This window comes from Phascolarctos cinereus, unplaced genomic scaffold (genome assembly GCF_003287225.1).
Source record: "Phascolarctos cinereus isolate Bilbo 61053 unplaced genomic scaffold, phaCin_HiC Scaffold_5;HRSCAF=322, whole genome shotgun sequence".
NCBI classification, from domain to species: Eukaryota; Metazoa; Chordata; class Mammalia; order Diprotodontia; family Phascolarctidae; genus Phascolarctos; species Phascolarctos cinereus.
The window spans coordinates 176,284,700-176,306,723 of NW_027555958.1; the positions used below are offsets into that span (position 1 = coordinate 176,284,700).

The 22,024-nt window shown below is 40.3% G+C and overlaps 1 protein-coding gene across 1 annotated transcript in view; it reads left to right on the forward strand.

Annotated features, from left to right (window-relative positions):
- Positions 1-22,024, forward strand: part of LOC110192041 (gamma-aminobutyric acid receptor subunit rho-2) — a 63,497-nt gene that overhangs the window by 6,538 nt on the left and 34,935 nt on the right. The window contains exon 2 of the mRNA XM_020963074.2: positions 6,554-6,660. Within this exon, the coding sequence (XP_020818733.1) occupies positions 6,554-6,660 (107 nt within the window). The remainder of the gene's footprint in view (positions 1-6,553; positions 6,661-22,024) is intronic.

The window sequence follows — 22,024 nt, forward strand, 5'->3', positions numbered from 1 at the left end:
TCAGAGTTTGGATACGCTCTCAAGGAGCTTAGGACTGCCTCTTTGGAACCATCCACATGCAGTCATCATCAAACAGCTAACATGTATGCAGTGCTTTAAGGTTTGCAGAGACATCAGCCACCCTGGCAAACAGATGAGGACAGTGAAGGTCAGGGGGACTTCTCCAGGTTCATTGCCTCTGTGCTGAATGTAACTTCTCAGCCCTCTCTTGGAACAATCCTGTCTTTCCAGAGAACAGCCTCTTTTAGCAATAAGGAACCTTACTTAGTATGACTTAGCTTGCAGTTCAAGATTTGAGATTGGGGATGGAGGGAAAAGGAGCTGAGATAATTCTCACCCTTGAGCCCTAAATAGAAGAGATATGGAAGGAGAAAGAAGGCAAGAAGGAAAGGTACACTACAGAATTATTTGTATCTGCTTAGAAACAAGAGACACATTCATCTCATTTGGACTTCATTACAGCCCAGTGAGCCAGCTGCTGTTATTATTATCCCCATTTTATAGATGAGGAAACTGATTTAGGTATGTTAAGGGATTTGTCGATGGTCTCACAGCTAGTAAGTGTCAGAGTTGTGTTAGGATCCGAGGTCTCTCCTGTCTGTAAGTCCAGTAATCTCTTCCACTATTCTGGATTGCAACATATCACCATCTGTCAACAGTAACAATATCAGTAGCTCACATTTATATGGTTAAGAAAGCACTTATGACAAATCTGTAGTGTGTGTATATGTGTGTAAATATATGCCTACATATACATACCTTTGTATATGTATATATATAAATCTGTACACATATATAAATCTGTAGTGTGTGTATATATACCTTTATATTTATAATATAAATCTGTATATATATAAAAATATAAATCTGTACTATGTGTATGTATATACATTTAGATACACCTTTATATCCAAATCTGTGTGTGTATACACACTAAAAAAAAAAAAATATATATATATATATAATGTTGTCTGTCATATAAGCATATGTGCGTATCTGTGTGTATGTATGTGTGTATATGTATATATGTATACATATACGTACACACATATACATACATATTTGTTGTTGTTCAGTCATTGTCGTGTCTGATTCTTTGTGACCCTATGGACCATAGCATTCCAGGCCCTTCTGTCTTCCACTATCTCCCAAAGTCTGTCCAAGCTCATGTTCATTGCTTCCATGACACTATCTGTCTATCTCATCCTCTGCTGTCCCTTTTCCTTTTGCTTTCAATCTTTCCGAACATCAGAGTCTTTTTCAATGATTCCTGTCTTCTCATTATGTGGCCAAAGTATTTAAACTTCAGCTTCAGTATTTCACCTTCCAGTGAGTAGATTGAATTAATTTCTTTAAGTATTGATTGATTTCACCTCCTTGCTGTCCAAAGGACTCTCAAAAATCTTCTCTAGCACCACAATTCAAAAGTGTTGGTTGCTTTCTTAGGAAAGCACTCAGCTTTCCTTGTAGTCTGACTTTCACAGCCATATATTGCTACTGGAAAAAGCATATCTTTGACTATATGGAACTTTGTTGGCAAAGTGATGTCTCTGCTTTTTAATATGTTGTCCAGACTTGCCATAGCTTTCTTTCCAAGGATGAGGCATCTTTTAATTTCATAGCTGCAGTCACTGTCTGCAATGATCTCTGAGCCCAAGAGTATAAAATCTGACACTGCTTCCATTTTTTCTTCTATTTGCCAGGAAGTAATAGGACTAGTTGTCAAGATCTTAGCTTTTTTAATGTAAATCTTCAAGCCAGCATTTACACTTTCCTCTTTCACCCTCATCAAGAGGCTTCTGAACTCCTCTTCACTTCCTGTTATGACAGTGGTATCATCTACACATCTGAGATGGTTGATTTTTCTCCCAGAAATCTTAATTCCAGCTTTTGATTCATCCAGCTTGGCATTTTGTATGATATACTCTGCATAGAGGTTAAATAAAGTGACAATATACAGTCTTGTTGTACTGTTTTTCCAACCTTAAACCAATCAGTTCCATGTTTAGTTCTAACTATTGCTTCTTAACCTGCATACAGCTTTCTCAGGAGATAAGTAAGATGATCTGATACTCCCATCTTTTTGAGGACTTGCCACATTTTGTTCTGATCCACACAGTCAAAGGCTTTGGTGTAGTCAATGAAGCAGAAGTAGATGTTTTTCTGGGACTCCCTTGCTTTCCCTATAATCCAGCAAATATTGGCAATGTGGTCTCTAGTTCCTCTGCCTCTTCGAAAACCAGCCTGTTCTTCTGGTAACTCTCAGTTCACATATTTCTGAAGCCTAGCTTGCAGCATCTTAAGCATAATCTTGCTGGCATGTGAAGTGAGTGTAATTGTTTGGTGATTTGAACATTCCTTGGCATTGCTGTTCTTCAGGTTTAGGATATAAACTGATTTTTTTTCCAATCCAGTGGTCACTGTTGAGTTTCCAAATTTGCTGGCATATTGAATGCAGCACTTTAACAGTATCATCTTTTAGGATTTTAAATAACTCAGCTGGAATCCCATCACTTCCACTAGCCTTATGATTAGCAATGCTTTCTAGAGCCCATTTAACTTCCCTCTCCAGGATGTATAGCTTTATACAGGGCTTCTTAAACTTTTTTCCACTCTCGCCCCATTTTCTCTTTTTGGAAGCCATTTGTTGGCATTGCACGGCCTGAGGGCATGCACAGTGCAAAGTTAGCATGCTTTGTGTTCAGAGCCAAGGCTGAAGTGAAATTGTGTGGTGCAACATGGGCAAGCCCTGCCAGAAATACCTCAGATTCATTACGTGTTTGATTTTGAATTAATTTTTGGTCCTTGCACATTCAGAAACCTTTTACTGTTGCCACAGTTTAAGAAGTGCTGCTAGCCCCACCATCATGGTTATCAGTGATATTAAGAGCTTTCTTGTATAGTTCTTCTGTGTTTGCCACCTGTTCTTAATCTCTTCTAGTTCTGTTAAGTCTCTGCCATTTTTGTCTTTTATCATACCCATTTTGCTTGAAATGTTCCCTTAATATCTCTAATTATCTTGAAGAGATCTCTTGTTTTTCCCCTTCTGTTATTTTCTTCTATTTCTTTGCATTGTTCATTTAAGAAAACCTTCTTATCTCTCCTTGCTATTCTCTGGAATTCTACATTCAGCTGGGTGTATCTTTCCCTTTTGCTTTCTTTCTTTCCTCATTTTGTAAAGCATCATTAGGCAGCCATTTTTCTTTCTTGTTCTTTTTTGGGGGATGTTTTTTGTTACTGCCTTCTTGTACAATATTATAAACCTATGTCCATTGTTCTTCAAGCACTCTGTCTACCAGATCTAATCCCTTAAATGTTTTCATCCACTTCATATTCATAAGGGATATTATTTAGGTCATGCCTATGTGGTCTGATGATTTTCCTACTTTCTTCAATTTAAGGTCTTGTTTTAACTGACTCTACAGAGATTCTCTACCTTTGGCTGCAAAGTACATAAACAATCTGATTTCTATATTGACCATCTGGTGTTGTTCATGTTTAGAATTGCCTGTTGGGTCGTTGAAAAAGGAGTGTTTGTTATGACTGGTGAGTTACCTTGACAAAACTATTAGCCTCTGCCCTGCTTCATTTTGTATTCCAAGGCCAACTTGCCTATTATTCCAATTATGTTTTAATTTCCTACTATATTCCCTATGATGAATGCACCATCTTTTTTGTGTGTTATTTCTAGAAGATATTGTAGATCTTCACAGAACTGATTAACTGATTAACTGGTGCCTCCTTGGCATCAGTCGTTGGGGCATAGATTTGTATTACTCTGATGTTGAGCAGTTTGCCCTGAATTCAAACAGTTATCATTCTGTCATTTTTGAGATTATAGCCTGGTGCTGCTTTGCTCACTTTTTTATTGACTATGAGAGCTAGTCTATTTCTTCCAAGGGATTCTTGCCCACAGTAGCATATATGGTGATCATCTGAATTAAACTCACTCATTCCTGTCCATTTAAATTCACTGACACCAAGATATCAGTGTTTAATTTTTCCATTTCCTGTTTGACCACATTTAGTTTACCTGAGATTATAGATCTTTCATTCAGGTTCCTATGTAATATTGATCTTCATAGCATTGGACTCTCCTTTTGTCAACAGACACATCTGCAGCTGAGCTTCTTTTCGGCTTTGGCCCAATTGCTTCATTCTTTCTGGAACTACTTGTAGTTATTGTCCACTCTTCCCCAGTAATGTGTTGGACATCTTCTGCCCTGAGGGGGTCATCTCCCAGTGTCATATCTTTTATCATTTTAATACTGTCCATGGGGTTTTCTTAGCTAAGATACTGGGAGTGATTTGCCATTTCCTTCTTCAGTGGATCACCTTTTGTCAGAACCCTCTACTATGATTTGTCTGTCTTGGGTAACCCTGCATGACATAGCTTATAGTTTCATTGAGCTATGCAAGCCTCTCCGCCATGACAAGGCAGTGATCTAGGAGGGTGTATGTGTGTGTGTGTGTATAAATATGTATATATGTACCTATGTATATATGGGTGTGGGTGTGTATTGTGTGAGCTAGGTGGTTCAGAGGATAGAATGCTGAGCCTCAACTCAGGAAGACTTAACCTCCTGAGTTCAAATCTGGCCCCAGTCACTTACTAGCTGACCTTAACTCTGGTTACCTCATCTGTAAAATGAGCTAGAGAAGGAAATGGAAAACCACTCCAATATCTTTGCCAAGAAAACCACAAATGGAATTGCAAAGAGTTGGACACAACTGAAGAAGGACTAAACAGCAACAGTAATAGATACAAAATATACACAAACATACACACATATGTATATATAAATCTGTATTATATGTATATATGCATATGTATGTGTGTATATATCTGTATCTACATCTTTTACCATGCAAATATTATTATCCCTTAACCTATTTTATAGAAGAAAAAGTGGAAGCTGAAAGAGATAAGTGTTGAAACAGTAACTTACACCCAAGTATTTTTACTCTGAGTCTAATGTTCTTTCCACTATACTATGCTGCTTTCAACAGCAATGGAGTTTATTGCTATTACATGATTATATTATTTGTATATAGTTGCCATAGACCAATTTGGAAATAGATCTCACATAAGATGCTCATAACTGGTTCCATTTAAGTGGTAGAGAAAATAAAATGAGATAATGTATCTCAGTTCTAAGCAGATAAGAAAAGCAGGGGGTTTGGTCAATAAAGGAAGCACTGAATATTTAGAGATCTACATATTTACATGACCTTCTGTTGTTAATAAATGTTAATATTTATTTTAAAATTTATTGTTAAATTGTTAATATTTAAAATAAAAAAAGAAAAGCAGGAAGCAAAGAAGAGAAGTCAGGACAAGAGACTAGAAGGAGGTAGTCTAGGAAAAGGAAGCTCTCTCATCCGATAGAGCAGAAAGAACCTGGGAGTTGGGAGAGCCAGGGCTTTATTCTCAGCTTTGCCACTAACTGTATGACCATAGGCAAGTAAGGGCCTCAGTTTGTACATCTGTAAAATGAGAGTCTCCAAGGAACGTCCCTACTAGCTTTGATGTCTGATGATTCTGTTAGACAACTCTTTCCTCAGCTGGTTGAGTGCTTAAATTAAAACTTTAGGTCTATCAGGTAATCCTTGCAATTTCCTTAAAAGTACTGCAGAATTTTTGACTTATTCATCTTTGCTAATGGCATCGAGGCCTGTTTGTTACCCAGATACCAGAGTGCTTTTCTTGGGCCTATAGGGAGGAGATATATGATGCTTTGACCAATCACTTAGCACAAAATGACCAATCATGTCCTAGAAGAAGAGTGAAACAGAGAACAAGAAAATGATCACTATTCAATGATGATACCTTTTCATTGAATTGAATTTAAAATAAATTTATTAATGCCTTTCATTTTTACAGCTCATTCATTTCTAGATATACCACTCTCTCCACTTTCCCCTGGGAACTGAACCCTCCTTTCTAACAAAGAAAAGCAGCTTAAGCAAAAACACCTGTTAGAATAACTGCATCTGACAGTATGTGTTGCATTTTGTCCCCAAAGTCTCCCACCTGTCTGGTAAGAAGCAAGATTTCTCTGTGTTTCACGATCTGTTCTTTAGGACCATTACTGGGTTTGCTCTCTCTCGGCAATTGGGGTTAAGTGACTTACCTAGGGTCACACAGTTATTAAGGGTCTGAAGTTGGATTTGAACTCAGGTCCTCCTGATTCCAGGGCTGGTGCTCTGTTCATTGCACTACCTAACTGCCCCTGCCCTGGCTTTTTAAATTGCGGTTAAGCTTCCTCTGAGTGATCAAATTTCACTTACATTTCAATCATAATTTTTTGAGTGATGGCAGAGAGTTCAGCACAATCCTGCCCAAGATTATGAACAGGTAGTTCAGATGAGCCATGATAGCAACTTAATCCCTCCCAGTCTCCACCGACCCTTCTGAACAGATATCATGATAGAACAAAAAAAGGTTATCTAAAGGACATGATGGTACAATATATATTTTCTCACTATCTCATCCAGTTTGTTTGGCTGTGGAAGTGTCCAATGAAAGAGGTTTTATTTTGTGTCTTTGCAGTCACTTATATAAGAAGACTCATGACATAACTAAATTACAAAAAGGAAAAACCGAACAGCTTCTGAAAGTAGATGAGCATGATTTCACCATGAGGCCAGCCTTTGGAGGTATGACTTTTTACTCCCTTTATTATCTGTGCATCCGTCTCCTTAGTTTTGCAGAATCCTTCCCTCTCTTTTTTGTCTGTGCAGCCGACTGTCTGGATAATAGTAAAAGCAGCTGACATTTATATGAAGCGTGTAAAGTTTCCAAAGCACTTGATGTGCATTATCTCATTTGAGCCTGGCAACAGCCCTTTGAGGTAGGTGCTGTTGTTATCATCCACATTTCTGGGAAGGAAACAGACTAAGAGAATAATAATGCCTTGTTAGGAAGGGTTTGTGTGTAGTCAGGGGCTGGGGTGGAAAAATAACATGCTCCTCTCAAACTTGGGGAGAATCTTGGGCTGTGATCCTTTTCAATAGAATGTAAGCTCCTAAAAGGCCAGGGAGTATTTTTTTTTTGGTCTTCGTATGCCCAGGGATTAGCATAGTACCTTGCACATAGTGGGAGCTTATTAAAGGCTTGTCCGATTGAATTGCATTGAAGGAGGGGCTGCATGTGCCTTTTCTATCTCTGGGGGTGAGGTGTTAACAATGGTGGAACTAGCTCATAATGGGGCTGGGAGAACCAGCTGCTAGATTTTTAGTGTGAACATTTATACTTTGGAAATCAGCAAACTACAAATGAGCATTTGATTATCATTTTGTTGATTTTCTAGACTTAAGAAAGTGATGGAGAAAATGTTTAATAGTTAAACATTTTAACCTTAAAAGATTAAACTTAAAAGTGGGTCTTTCCTATGTAGGGCTGCTTATTAAATATTTACTAGCACTCCCTGAAGGTGTGTAGAAGTGGGGCAAGTCAGCAACTCAATATGAATGGTATTTGGCTGCCACATATGATTATGGAGTCACGACAGAGCTTAGGACCTCCTAAACTGGTTTATGGACTACTAATCTATTGCATTTGTTGTGACATTAGGCCTGGTGGTTTTGAGACCACCATGACAGTTTCCCCTTAAGGGAAGCTGTAGCTTATGTGCATGGAAACTATTATTATAAGATTAAACCTAAAAAAAAAAAAGGATTAGGCCTGATAGTTTTGAGGCTGTCATGACAGTCTCCCGTTAAGAGAGGCTGTGAGCTTATAGAACTTACTCATGGAAAAATACTGACAATAACATTTTTCAAGGTTGGTATGACTGTGTCCCCCAAATAATATTTTGTCTACCTCCAGCTTGTTTTTCTCCCTGATAACAAACCTTCAAAATAATATTTTGCCCTGACCTCTGGTACTCAATACAGCCAGTTCCAGGGAGGCCATCCAAAATCATAGTACAAGAACCTCACTCTCAGATGAGCACTTTGCAGCACATCCTCCCCTCAGGCAGGAGTACCCCTTCCCACTAGACTTTTCCCCTCCCTTCCAGTAGCAGTATACCTCCTTATTAGAGTACCCACTTTCTTTCCTTTTTTTTTTGCCTTTTTGGTGAGGCAGTTGGGGTTAAGTGACTTGCCCAGGATCATACAGCTACTAAGTGTCATGTGTCTGAAACTGGATTTGAATTTAGGTCCTCCTCACTCCAAGGGCAGAGCTCTATCAACTGTGCCACCTAGCTGCCCCTAGTAACCCCTTTCTGCTGAACAGATCTGTGTCTCAGTGCTCTCTAATGCAGCACTGCCCTTACATGAGTTAAATTTTATGTTAATATGTCTGCCTGAGTTGTATGTCAGGTCTCCTTTTCCTCTCTCCCCTTCCCCCCTCTTTCCCATTGCTTGCACTAGCTCTGTATTGAACTGACTTCTATATATTTACACGTTATTCTCAGCACCTGAACTCATCGAGGGGTTGTTTCCCCAGAAGTCTTTGTCAGGCCTACGGGCCTTTTCGTTAGACATAAACTGGGTACCTGGAATAAGAACTTAACCTATTGACAGCCATGTCTAGACTGAGGGAGAATGACACTGTGAAACCCGCTGTAGAAAGCAAGAGTTAGTAGGAGAACCCTATGTTCTCCCATATATAAATATATTAAGTCAATTAGAGGGATTTTAAATGCTGCACAGATATCAGAAGCACATCAAATATATACAAATCTCATGGAGTTGCTTGTAAACATATCACCATTTTTTCAGATTTAATTTTTTTTTAAACAAACTTGACAAACATCAACAAACCTGAACATTTCCATATATAAAGAAAAACAAGAAAAGAGGATTATATATAAAACTGCGAATCTCTATTATGTATGCCTTGATTTTTAAAAATATATATACTAAAATGAACATGGTATCAAAATTGCCCTGCTTGTCTAGGACCCTTTCTGAAATTTTTTCTGTTCTCTTGTGTATTTTAAACATGTTTCACTGATATTTTAAAAAACCTTAATTGATAACCCTCTGCTATACCCCATAGCTATGCCCAGCAAAAAAATAAAGACTCTCCCTTGTATTGTCTAGCATGACAAATTCATACGGCAAAGACAGTTTTTGCCTTTCTTTGTATCCCTAGTGCTTTATACAGTGCCTGTCACATAGAGGGTGCTTTAAAAATCCTTATTGACCTTACTTGTTGACTTACTCTAAAAGACTGACCTCTTGACACAAAGATGACAGGTTGTAGGTACAGACTTGGGTTCAAATGTTCTTACCAATGCTTATGAGTTGTGTGATCTTGGATCTGTGTGACTTTTACATTCATTCTTTTTTTTTTGAGGGATCTCTAAATTTTTGATACTAGTTGGAGTTGCTTTTTTTTTTAAATTCATCTTTCCAGCTTAGTTTCTATGGGGCCTAGCTCTGTCTACCCTCTGCTGAACTTTGGGTGGGGTGGTTGGCTTTGCTTGGTCTTGCCCTGAGTCCCCTGGGTTTTTCCACTGGCCCCCACCTCCTGGGATTAGGCATCCTGGGATCTTTGAGGGGCAGAGTGTTGGATCTTCTGGACCCTCTTTGGCATCTCCAGACATAATATTATGGACCTCCTCAGAGTCACCAGGTAGAGAGTGTCCAGGTCTGAGATGTGTAACATGCTGCTTCCTGAGGCTTTCAGACCATCCTGGGACTATCTCAGGGAGTTGTTCTTGCTGCCTCTGCACACGGAGACTTCCTGGCTCTCTCATGTCCCTGCTCCTTTCTTATTGCTCTTGGGCTGCTGGCTGACCTCTTGTGTGCTTCTGGGGTGGAAGAAATCACTCTCATTGGATTTCTTGATCTGTCTGATAAGAATGTCAAGGTTTTACTGGTGTAGGTATGTAGGAATTGTTGGTCTGATTGGTTCGGGCAGCTGTCTGGGCTGGAAGTCATTGCGGTTATTTCCAAACTCAAAAAATCATATATATCTGAGTACAGAGAAGAATTTAGAACTTTCCTAGTAAATTCAGAACTTTCTACTCAGAAGCTCAGGGAACTGATATTGCATTCATTTTCATAAGCTCATTACAGAAGTAAAGCTTATACACAGAGCAGCACAGTGGATAGAGTGCTGGGCTTGGAGTAAAGAGGACCTGAGTTCAAGTCTGTCCTCAGACACTTATTAGATGCGTGACCATGGGCAAGTCACTTAACCCTGTTTGCTGTAAAATGAGCTGGAGAAGGAAATGGCAAACCACTTTAGTATCTTTACCAAGAAAACCCCAAATGTGCTCATGAAGAGTCAGATACAGCTGAAATGACTGAACAACAATGGCAAGGTTGACAAAAATATCAAAGGCTTAAGCCAAATTAACCTCTGGTGCTAGAATATATATATTTTTAAAGAAGCACATTCCCAGATCATAAGAAGAGTTGGTTTGAGGTTATTTAACCCAGCCTTATTGTTAAAAAGAAGAGGAAATTGAAACAGAAAAGTTAACTGGCTTGTTTAAGGCCACGAAAGTAATAATGGTGAAGCCAATATTTCAATCCAAGACCTCTGACCTTATTCATCATAATACTAGCTAACATTTATATAGCGCTTTAAGGTTTGTAGAGTGCTTTTACAAATATTATCTCATTTGATCCTCACAACAACCCTGGGAGGTTGGTGTTATTATTATCCCCACTCTACAGATGAGGAAACCGAGGCATATAGCAGTTAAATGATTTGCCCAGGATCATGTACCTAGTAATTGGGTGAGGCCGGATATGAACTTAAGTCTCCTTGACTCCTAGCCTAGTGCGCCATCCACTGCACCCATGTAGCTGCTTCTAATTTAAGCAATCTAAGATTATTTGGCAATATTAATATGTGCAGATCATGAGAACATTTTGGTTTTTTTCCTCTTTCTCAGGCACCTATCAGAGCATTTTAGCTGAGTCTTTGAATAAGCTGCTTTAGTTAATACTTAAAATAGCCCTATCTCCTTTAGGAGGAAGTTAGATTTTCAAATGCTTGGTACTCAGGCTGTTCCCGTTGGACACTGTTAGTTATCAGCCCCCACAGACTGCGGGGTAGAGGGGAAGACCTGGGTCCTTCTTGGGCTGGCTTTCTTCTTTGGATCCTCTAGGCTATGGAAAGCTCTCACTCCCCATGTTACTTCATGGCCATTCTATGGATTTTGCTCATGCAGCTTCCGAGTTACTTCAGGTTGGGTCCTCTACTTTCTCTTCTTTTCCTAATCAGTCAGGAAGCATTTATTAAGTATCAGCCATGTTCCAGGTACGGTTGCTAACACTGGGGTTACAAAGGAAGGCAAAAGACAGCCAGCCTCTGCCCTTAAGGAGCTCACAATCTCATCTAACCACCTCTGAAGCATACACCCAGTAATAGCATCTTGCCATGCCTCAACAATCATCACTTAAGTAATTTCCAAGGCTGAACTCATTGTAATTGTTGGAAGCACGGATAAAGCCATCCTTAAATTACAGTTATTTGTTTTTGTTTTTGTTTTTTGCCATGTCAACAATTACCCACCTGTCAACAATTTTCAAAAGTACCAAGATAATAGATGAGTGCTATCCTCTACTTGTGTCTGCTATAGCTAACATTTCAATTCTATTTCAGTGCTATGTAATTATAATGACTAAGCTTTGCCTCTTAGAAGAGGTGAGAAAATATAATTTCCTTCCCTCTTAGTAGAGGTGGGCAACTGTGGGTAAGTAATAGGACATATACTTTTAGATGTAGATGTGTTGGTTGTTTTTTATTGAGATGATCTTTATGTCTCTCTTTTAAAATATTTGTTTGAAGGAATGGTAGGGGAGGAAGTAGGGATATATCCGTGTGTGTGTGTGTAATATATACATATATACATATATACATATATACATATATACATATACACATATACATATGTAATATAAAAACAGAAAACATGCACAAAATGAAGATTTTTTCTTTTTTGCTTAGGCAATCAGGGTTAAGTGACTGGCCCAGGGTCACTCAGCTAGTGTCAAGTGTCTGAGGCTATATTTGAACTCAGGTCGTCCTGACTCCTGGGCCAGTGCTCTATCCACTGTGCCACCTAAATGCCCCTTACTCTTTTAAAAAATATTTTTGTTGATATCACTTACATTTTGTACTTTACTTCTCTCCTCCCTTCCCAGAGAACCATCCTTTATAAGTTAAAAAAAAAAAGTTCTGAAAAACTAATCAACATATCCCCAAGGCCTGACATTATTTGCAATGTTCCACAGCCATGGTCCTGCTCCTCTCTAAAGAAACTGGGAGTAGTATCTTCTCTAAAGAAGCTGGGGGTAGTATTGTCAAACATATACAAAAAATTAGACTAACAAAGTGATAAGTAAATAATAGTGAAGCATTTTTTCGGAGTCAAGGAATTGCAATCTGGAATAGTGCACTGTCCTTCTCAGACAGGGATATTCAGAGAGGGGAATTATAGACATAGGTTATACATGGCGGCGAGGCTAGGTAGATAGCTGGAACAGGGGTGGGTCGCAGTTATTTCTTGTAGGGGCATAACAGCTAAGTGGCACAGTGGATAGAGGTCTGGGCTACGAATCAGGAAGGCTCATCTTGCTGATTTCAAACAGATACTTCTTGCCTGGATGATCCTGGGCAAGACGCTTAACCCTGTTTGCCTCAGTTCCTCATCTTTAAAATGAACCAGAGAAGGCTGTGGTAAACCATTTCAGTATCTTTGCCAAGAAAACTCCAAAATAGGGTCACAAAGAGTCCAGCAAGACTGAAATGACTCAGCAGCAACGACAACCGATAGCACCTTCCTGGAAAACTACAGTATCGGTTTAAGCCACTTGTAGCCAACAGAGGCAGGCCCCAAGCCAGGGTTACCTGTAGGGTCAACAGACTAGCCAAACTATAGGAAGGGAAGGGTTCCAGAAGTGTCCTGTGGAGGAACAGAGGCAGAAACTGCTGGTCATAGCAGAGATTCCCAGGAGTTTACTTTGGGGGTGGGTGCAGTGATTAGAAACTGCTAGTTAGAACAAGGTAGGGGCCCAGAGTTTCCCAGAAGTTGACAGTATCTTCTCATATCTCTTCTTTGAGGCTAAGCTTGAACATTATAATTTTGTAGTATACTGTTTTGATTATTTTGTTGTTTTTTTCCAATTGCATTGTTTTAGTTTTTGTGTGTGTTATTTTCTTGACTCTACTTACTATATTGTGCATCAGTGCGTGGAGATCTTTCCATGATTTTCTGTACTCATCATATCCATCATTTCTTCTAGCACTCTCATATCCCATTACATCAGTGTACCACAATTTATTTAGCCATTCCACAATCAGTGGGCACTTAACTTTGTTTCCAGTCTTTGATGTCACAAAATATGCTACTATAAATATCTTGCTATATAGATAAGCTCTTAAGATTTTTTCCAGTTCTGTGTCTATGAGCCATGATTGATATTTTAGACACACCCTTTGTTTTTGTGATATCTTTTCCCTTTCAAAGCTTCCCTTGATGCTCATCTTAAACACACTTGATCCATGTAAAAATATTTGGGGTGGGGGACAATGAAATGGGTCCCATACTCCCCCACCCTGGACATTTTGAGTCACTGTCCCATTTAGGAATGTTTAGGCCCTAGCTGGAAGGAAACAGATTTAGGGTCCAGAGACTGGGTTTAAATTCTAGCTTAGCATTTCTTTTTGTTGCGGGGGGGAGGAGGGGGGGACAATTGGGGTTAAGTGACTTGCCCAGGGTCACACAGCTAGTACGTGTCAAGTGTTTGGTCTGAGGCCAGATTTGAACTCAGGTCCTCCTGAGTTCAGGGCTGGTGCACTATCCACTGTGCTACCTAGCGGCCCCCTAGCTTGGCATTTCTAGCTGTGTGCCTTTGGGGGTAGGTCCCTTAATCTCTCTTAGCCTCAATTTTTCTTCTATAAAATTGAGATTATATATGTTTATGTTTATACATATAAATATGCATAGTCAAGCAAAACAAATTTCTGCATGGGCCATGTCCAAAAACTGTGTCATTCTACACCCTAAGTCTATCACCTCTCTTTCAGGAGATGGATGGCATGGCTAAGCAATAATTCCCGAAGCTTATTAATGTTGTGCTTCTTGGTACCCTGTGAAGATGAGCAGATAACTTGAGCAATGGTTCTGTAGAGGAACCATGAGTTCATTTGGATGTGTTCTCTACCCTGATGTAGGGAAAGATTAAAGGCAAAAGGAAAAGGGGATGGCAGAGGACGAGATGGATAAATAGCACCATGGAAACAACGAACATGAACAACTTAGACAGACTTCAAGAGATGGTGGAGGGTAGAAGGACCTGGTGTGCTATGGTCCTTGGGGTCACAAAGAATTGGACGCAACCAAACCACTGAACAACAACGGCTCCTCTTTCCTTGTTCCCATCCATTTTCTGTTTCCTTAAGAGAATTTTCCCTGTGTACTGTCTTTTAAGTAGCAGTTGATGCAGGAATTTGACTAAGCAGCTGAAGACGCCTTGGATGACCCTTTTAGTTTAGAGAGAGATAGGATTAAAACTCTAGCAGCTTCCTAATGATCCCATGGATTAGTGAAACTGGAAATCTCTTGACATCTTTCTGTGACTAAACAGCAGCTGTCTCATTCAGCTATATATATGCTCTGCTTTTAAGAACAGTGTGTGTGTGTGTATGTGTGTGTGTGTGTGTGTGTGTCCATTTGTCTTTAGAATTCAGCAGAACCTCCAGATCTCTGGAGCTTTAGCTTTACTGATATTATTCTTATAGGATTCTCTTTGGTTTTCATACCTAGTTACCTATCTGCCACTCCCCTTGCTTCCTCTTTATAGTCAGAATCAGGTACAAAATAGTATTGTCCCTTCTTGGATCCTCCAACCTCTGAATGATGGAATTGTCAACCAAGCCAACCTGATTTTAACTGAGAGGCAGGTCCAGCAGACATCCAGATAGTTGAAGTTGCTGATCCCTATTTTCTTCTGTCTCTGTACCAGGTTTTTAGTCAATTTCTAGAATTTATCATTCATTTCCACTCTTTCCTTCTTTCCTTCCTTTCTTCTTCCTCTCTTTCCTCCTTTCTTCCATCCCTCCCTCCTTTCTTCCCTCCTTCCCATCCTCCTTCCCTTCCTCCCTTCTTCTCTCCCTCCCTCTTTGCTTCCTTCCTTCCCTCTTTGCTTCCTTCCTTCCTTCCTTCCTTCCTGCCTAGGCAGACTGTTGTATTGCTAGTCATCATGGCATAGTAGAAAAGCCACTGGATTTTTGAGTTAGAGAATTTAGGTTTAAATCCCAACTCTGCTATTTATACCTATGTGATCTTAGGTAGACTTTGACCTTTTGGAGTCTCAGTTTCCTTGTTTTTAAAGGGAGGCAATGGGACTTGTATTACAACTGTCAGAGGGTTGTTGTGAAGAGCAAAGGGGATAGTGTTTATAAAGGTCATACCACATAAATAAATAAATATTACATAAATAAGAGCTATTATTACTACTCCTGAAATATGATTTCTTTTTCTTTCCCATTATACATCCCCTCTCCAGCTTGTAGATTCCTCAGAAGAGCACATATTCTTGATATGCAATGATGCTTCATCATCCTTTTTTGTTTAGTTTGTTCCTTTCAGATAGAGCATATCGTTACCTTTTCAAATTCCAGTCATGTGTCACATCCTAGTCAATATCAGTGATAACTATGAGGTGAAAGTGACCTCCGTGTTTGAAGATCTTTAGCTCAATGTCATGTATTACATCTACTTTGTACATTTGCATGTAGATGTCTGAGGCCATGAGGAAAGTTAATATTCCTGATTTAGGACTTTGTCTCTTATGAATTGCTGGGCGTCTCCTTCATTTTTAGTTTAAGGCCCCTTTTATCAGGTATACAAGTCTCTAGGCATATACAGTCTTCTTGGCCCTTGTCAGGTACATTCTAAACCTGGCTATAAGACCATTATTTGTATTTCTTTAGCCCTTGTCTATAATTCCATATTCCGTTCTCTGACACCATTTTATTAACTAGATGTTTAGTTCCTTGAACAAGACACTCCACCTCCCAACTCTAGGCATTTTCACTGCCTGTCCTTGATGCACAGGGTGCTCTCTGTCCTCATCTGCATTTCCTAACTCCCCTTGCTTCCTTCAAATTTCAACTAAAATCCCACCTTCTACAGGAAGCCCTTCCCAATACCTCTCAATTCTAGTGCCTTCACTGAAAGATTATCTCCAATTTATTCTGTAATATATCTTGTTTGTATAGAGCTGCTTGCATATTGTCTTCTGCATTAAACTGTGGGCTCCTTGAGAACAGGGGTTGTCTTTCATCTTTCTTTGTAAACCCAGTACTTAGCCCGGTGACTGGCACATAGGAGGCACTTAATAAATACTTATTGATTGACTTTCTGTTTTTTGTTTCCCCTTTTGAAGCTTACAGCAGAAATTTTGGAAACACTACCTGTATCCCTAAAACCTTTAGTTTCTTGTCCAAGACTTCATTTGTAAAGGGGCCTTTCTAGTTCCTTTTGGTGGTTTTATTTATCCCCATATGAATCCTCAGAAGTGGCTAGTCATCAGTAAGTTTGCCAAGTCTCAGAAGGTTCTCTGTAATATCTCAGATACACTCCATAGTCAGCATATCCCCCTATTATGTCAGGCTGACATATTGGCTGCATTTGGTACCCCAAGCACCGGGACTTGGCTGCTTTTTTTCAGTAATCAGTACAGTGCATTCTCTCATCTCACAGAACCTGTGAACCTTCGTCATCATTCAGTTAATGAATGAATGAAGAAGAGTTTATTAAGATTTTACTATGTGCCAATCACTATGCTAAACACTAGGGGTACAGATAGAAAAAATCCCTCCTCTTATGGAACTCACTGCTCTAGTTGGGGGAGAAAATATATAAAAGAAAGGTCACCTGTAGAACGGCAGAGGCTTGGAAGTTCTAAGTGTACAGAAGTAGTATGGATGGCAAGGCCCAGGAAACCTCAGGTTATATCAGTAGGTCAGATGACAGTGCTGAGGGTCTGCCCTGTTATTCAGGGCAGAGGGTAAGGCCTCATGGTCCATAATCTCAGTGTAAGGAATAGATTTGGTGACTCCTATCTCATCTAAGTAGTATGAGCAGCCCAACATTATAGTTAATAATAATAATAATAATAATAATAATAATAATAATAATAGTAATAATAACCAGCATATATTTAGCACATACTGTGTTCCAAGCACTTTACAAATATTATCTCATTTGATTCTCACAACAATCTTGGGAGGTAGGTGCTGTTATTATCCCTATTTCATAGTTGAGGAAACTGAGGCAGACCAAGGTTAAATGACTTGCCCATGGTCACCCAGCTTCTAAGTGTTTGAAATTTGATTTGAATTCAGGTCTCCCTGACTTCAGGGTCAGTGGCTTTGTCTACTGAGCCTCCTAGCTGCCACATAGTTGAATTCTGGGTGGCTAGGGTTGGGGAACTGGAAAAGGGGAAGGCAAGAAGGAAGAGGTCCCAATGGTAGAGAGTCTTTCTGACACACAGCCATCCAGGATGAGTTCTGTGAATCATGAGAAACTAATTTGTTCTTAGTATCTAGCTAAGCATCTTCCCTCTATCGGAAGAACCCCAAATCTACTATAGCCCTAAAGGTTCAATGTTTCTTCTTATCTCCTTCCTTCTCAGTGATATTATCTTTTCTGCATTCCAACAAACATGGGTTTGTTTTCTTATTTGCTTCCTCAGATTTGTTTTATTCTTTAACTCTTAAAGCAATTAATTTCTTCAAGGAACACTTAATTTTCCTTGATAAACAATCATTACTGTACCCCTTTTACCTTCTCCTCTAGCAGAGAGACAAACTTGCATTTTTGTACATTCTTCTGGTTCTTGGCAGTGGCAGAAACACAAATAAGGGGTGTCCCAAAGGTCTAAGCCTAGTTTTGAACCTTAATAGCTTAAAACAGCACTAAGACTTTTGGGACACCCTGCATAATACAATCTCTGACCATCATTGGAACATTAGCCTTCCCCTCTCCCTCTGCCCCCATACTTAGTAGAATTAAGACTAAGTTTTCTGTGACCTTGCTGTTAATGCTGAGGCAAACACTTGTTCATTGTGGGGTGGGGGTGGGGGTGGGGAGCCTGGCACAAGTGGTACCTTTATTCTTGGGTTTTCCCTTAGGCTCTCTCCCCAAGGCTTTCCTGAGCTATTTGTCACTATTTCCCCCAAGGTCCACCTTGAGTAGCAATTAGCAGATTTCTAGCAACTCTTAGGCAAACAAAACTACCTTCTCTGAAAGTCTTCTGAGAGGTAAAGTAATTTGCCCAAGGCTGCACAGTTAGTAAATAGCTTTGTCTTTTCACTGGGCATGGCCCAGGCTTGCATTGAAGCAGGCAATTCTACTTGCTGGTATAGGCACTATGGGCCGTATTTCTTTGTATCCCCCACAGTGCCTACGCAATGCTAGGCATGTAGCCAGCACTCAGTTTCTTTTAATAACCAGTAAAAAGAGCCCTGGGGCAGTTAGGTGGCACAGTGGATAGAGCTATTGGCCCTAGAGTCAGGAAGACTCATCCTCCTGATTTCAAATCTGGCCTTGGACACTTATTACCTGTGTGACCCTGGGCAAGTCATTTAATTCTATTTGCCTCAGTTTCTTCATCTGTAAAATGAGAGGGACACAGAAATGGCAAACCACTCCAGTATCTTTGCCAAGAACACTCCAAATGGGGTCACAAAGAGTCAGACATGACTGAAATGACTGAACAAAAGGAGCCCTGGCATCAGAGTTACAGAACCCAGGTGCAAGTCCCAGTTTTTCTGCATATTTATAGGACGTTGGGCAAATTGCTTCACCTTTCTGGGCCTTGGTTTCCTTATCTGTAAAATGAAGGGACTAGACCAGATGACCTGTAAGACCCTGCTTCTAGCTGTATATCTATGGTCCTATGAAATGGGTACAACACTTACTGTCTTCAGTGGTGTCTTGTTCCTGGACCCCGCCAAAGCATCCACTTCCTTATTCCCTATGGAAGGTGAGGAATAAACAAGGACTGCTGACTTTGCATCTAATATTTGGTTGGATTTTCATGACAAGCCTAGTACTCTTTTGACTTTAAGAAGCCTAAGCCTGTATTTAAAATTCAATCTTTGTCACTGCTGGTTGCTGTCTAGGATGTAAATCCAGAGGTGACAGTACGTGTATCCCTAAGATCCAAGGCTACTCTGGGCTTCTTGATCTTTCCTCTCAGCTACTCCTGGTGAGATCTTTGAGCTCTTAAACATCCTTCAGTCGCACACCAAGTTTCTTGTTCTTTAAATAATTAAAACGGAGAACTTGTTGCAGTCTCTTATACACTTGATTCCTGATTTTCTTCATTATTGTTATCTTGTGCCCTTTCTTCCGTGAGTATTTTGTCCCATCACTGGATCTTCTGAGCCTTAAAGACAGACTTTGTCTTCTCTTTCATACCATTGAGAAGTATTCCTGTAGGGGTAGGTAGGTGGCATAGTGGATAGAGCCCTGGCCCAGGAGTCAGGAGGACCTGAGTTCAAATCTGGCCTCTGACACTGTGTGACCCTGGGTAAGTCGCTTAACCCTGATTGCCTTGCCCCCCCCCCCAAAAAAAAGATTGATCTTGTATCATTTTCTTGTTGATCCTGTTTACAATTAATTGATTTTATCCTGTTGCTACTTAAGTTGTGGTTCTTTGTCTCTGAACATAGTTCAGAGTTTAGCTGGCCTGCAGTGGGTTAAGTTTAAACATCTAGTTCTTCTTGCCTCAAGGAATTTTGCTAACCTTGGGGAATGAGTGTGAAAGAAAGGGAGGCAGGCCCGCATCTTTACTCTACCAAGCTGTCCTTCAAGGGTGTTTGGTTTGGTGTCCCAAAGTCAGGGTTGCTCTCATCTGGATTAAATAACGAGCACTTCTCAGTCTCTTGAAAGGAAAAGGGGGGGTCATTGCTAGCCCCCATTACCAAACTTCCAACCAGTCGTGTTGTTCCCTGCACCTCAGCTTTGTAACCAGTCATGTTGTACTCAATCCCATGGTGTCATCTACCCTGTTCTGTTCTTTGTTTTGTACTCCCTAAAACCTAAATAAGGGGAGCTGTGCTCTTGCTTGATGTCTTTGGCATAAATGGAGGAGAGCCATTGACCCATTTATTGACAGGTAGCATGCCCCTGGTATTAAATGTCATCTTGTGTAGAGATCTGCCTCACTTTACCCTTGTGTTCAATTCCACTTGCAACACCATCAAAGTTTATAACATCATAGATTTAGATCTAGAAGGGATCTTTCTACATCACAGTGCCTATTGGAAAGGAACTAAGGAAAGGGTACCAGCCCATAAGCTCAGAGCCTAACAGAAAATTTGGCCTGTGTATGTCTGTAGGGAACTCAGTTTCCTCATCTGCAAAGTGAGGGGCTTCGACTAGTTCTAAATCTTATTATGATCTTGTGAGCTTCTATTTGGTTTGTGAAGAACAGTGACTTTGGCTCTAGGCTTATGAATATATTCTCTTAGACTGGCTATATGGGAAGCAGTAATAGGTGGCAAGTCTGGTCACGGACAGAAAGGGTAAATCAATTGGGACAGGCTTCACACAAAGTATGAACAACTTGCATAGTCTCTGTTCCTGTGCATGCCTCTGTGCCTTATCCATAAGGAATATGGCTGCCAGCATGGTGTGATGAAGAGAGCATTGGGTTTGGAGTCCAAGGACTTGGATTCAAATCCTGTTGTGACCTTGGACAAAGTGTGTAATTTTGAGGTGCAACAGATAGAGTGCCGGTTCTCAAGTCAGGAAGACCTGAGTTCAAATGTGTGCTTAGACACTTGCTAGCTGTGTGACCCTGGACAAGTCACTTAACTCTGTTGGCCTCAGTTTCCTCATCTGTAAAATGAGCTGGAGAAGGAAATGGAAAACCGCTGCAGTATCTTTGCCAAGAAAACCCCAGATGGGTCGTGGAGAGTTGGACATGACTGAAAATAACTGAGTAACAACAACAAAAAGATCCCTTCTGTTTCTAAATAAGATAATATTTGTAAAGCTCTTAGCACAGTGCCTAGAACATAGTAGCTGCATAATAAATGCTTATTCCTTTCCCCCCTCCCCTCTCCAGCCTTACCACTTCCCCACTCCACCATGGTCTTAGAAACACACACAGCAGCACCTTTGAGGAATAATTTAATAAAATAAGGCAGCATTAATTTTATTTGAGGCAGTTGGGGTTAAATGAGTTGCCCATGGTCACAAGTTAGTCTTTGAGGCTGAACTTGAACTCAGATCCTCCAGATGCCAGAGTCAGTTGCTCTGTCCACTGTGCTACCTAGCTGCCCTGCACAGTGCCAATTTTGATGGTGTTATATGGGTGATTACGTTTATCATATCGATTGGGACCCAGAACTGATCATGTGTTTTCACCTCAGCTGTTTTTTTGCTCCTTCCTCACCTTTAACTCTCTTGCTCTGGGAACTGCAATCAAGTGGACACTACCACTCCCAGTCCCTTTCCCTGCCCAGCCCTTCACTATGTGTGTATTGTCTCCCTACATTAGAATGTAATCTCCTTGAGGCCTGATACTGTTTAGTTTTTGTCTATGTAACTTCAGCTACTAGCATTAGGCTGGGTACCTAGAGCAAGTACTGTGGAAAGAACAGTAGATTAGGATTGGGAGGTCCTGGGTTCAAATCCTGATTTTGTCATTGATTATCTATGTTACCTTAGGCAAGTCACTAACACCCCCTCCCACACCTCTCAGTTTCCTCATTTGTAAAATAATGATCTCTAAGTTCCCTTCCAGTTATAAATCTTGTTCCAAGCAACTAGCCTGACCCAGAACCATAGGCTGGATCTGAGTGGCCTGAGGGAGCTGGGCATTGGGTGGTTTTATGTTTTTGTTAAATCATTCTTCAGGCCTGTCCCACTCTCCATGACACTATTTGGGGTTTTCTGAAGTGGTTTGCCATTTCCTTCTCTAGCTCATTTTACGGATGAGGAAACTGAGGCAAACAGGGTTAAGTGACTTGCCCAGGGTCACACAGCTAGTAAGTGTCTGAGGTCAGATTTGAACCCAGTAGTCTATT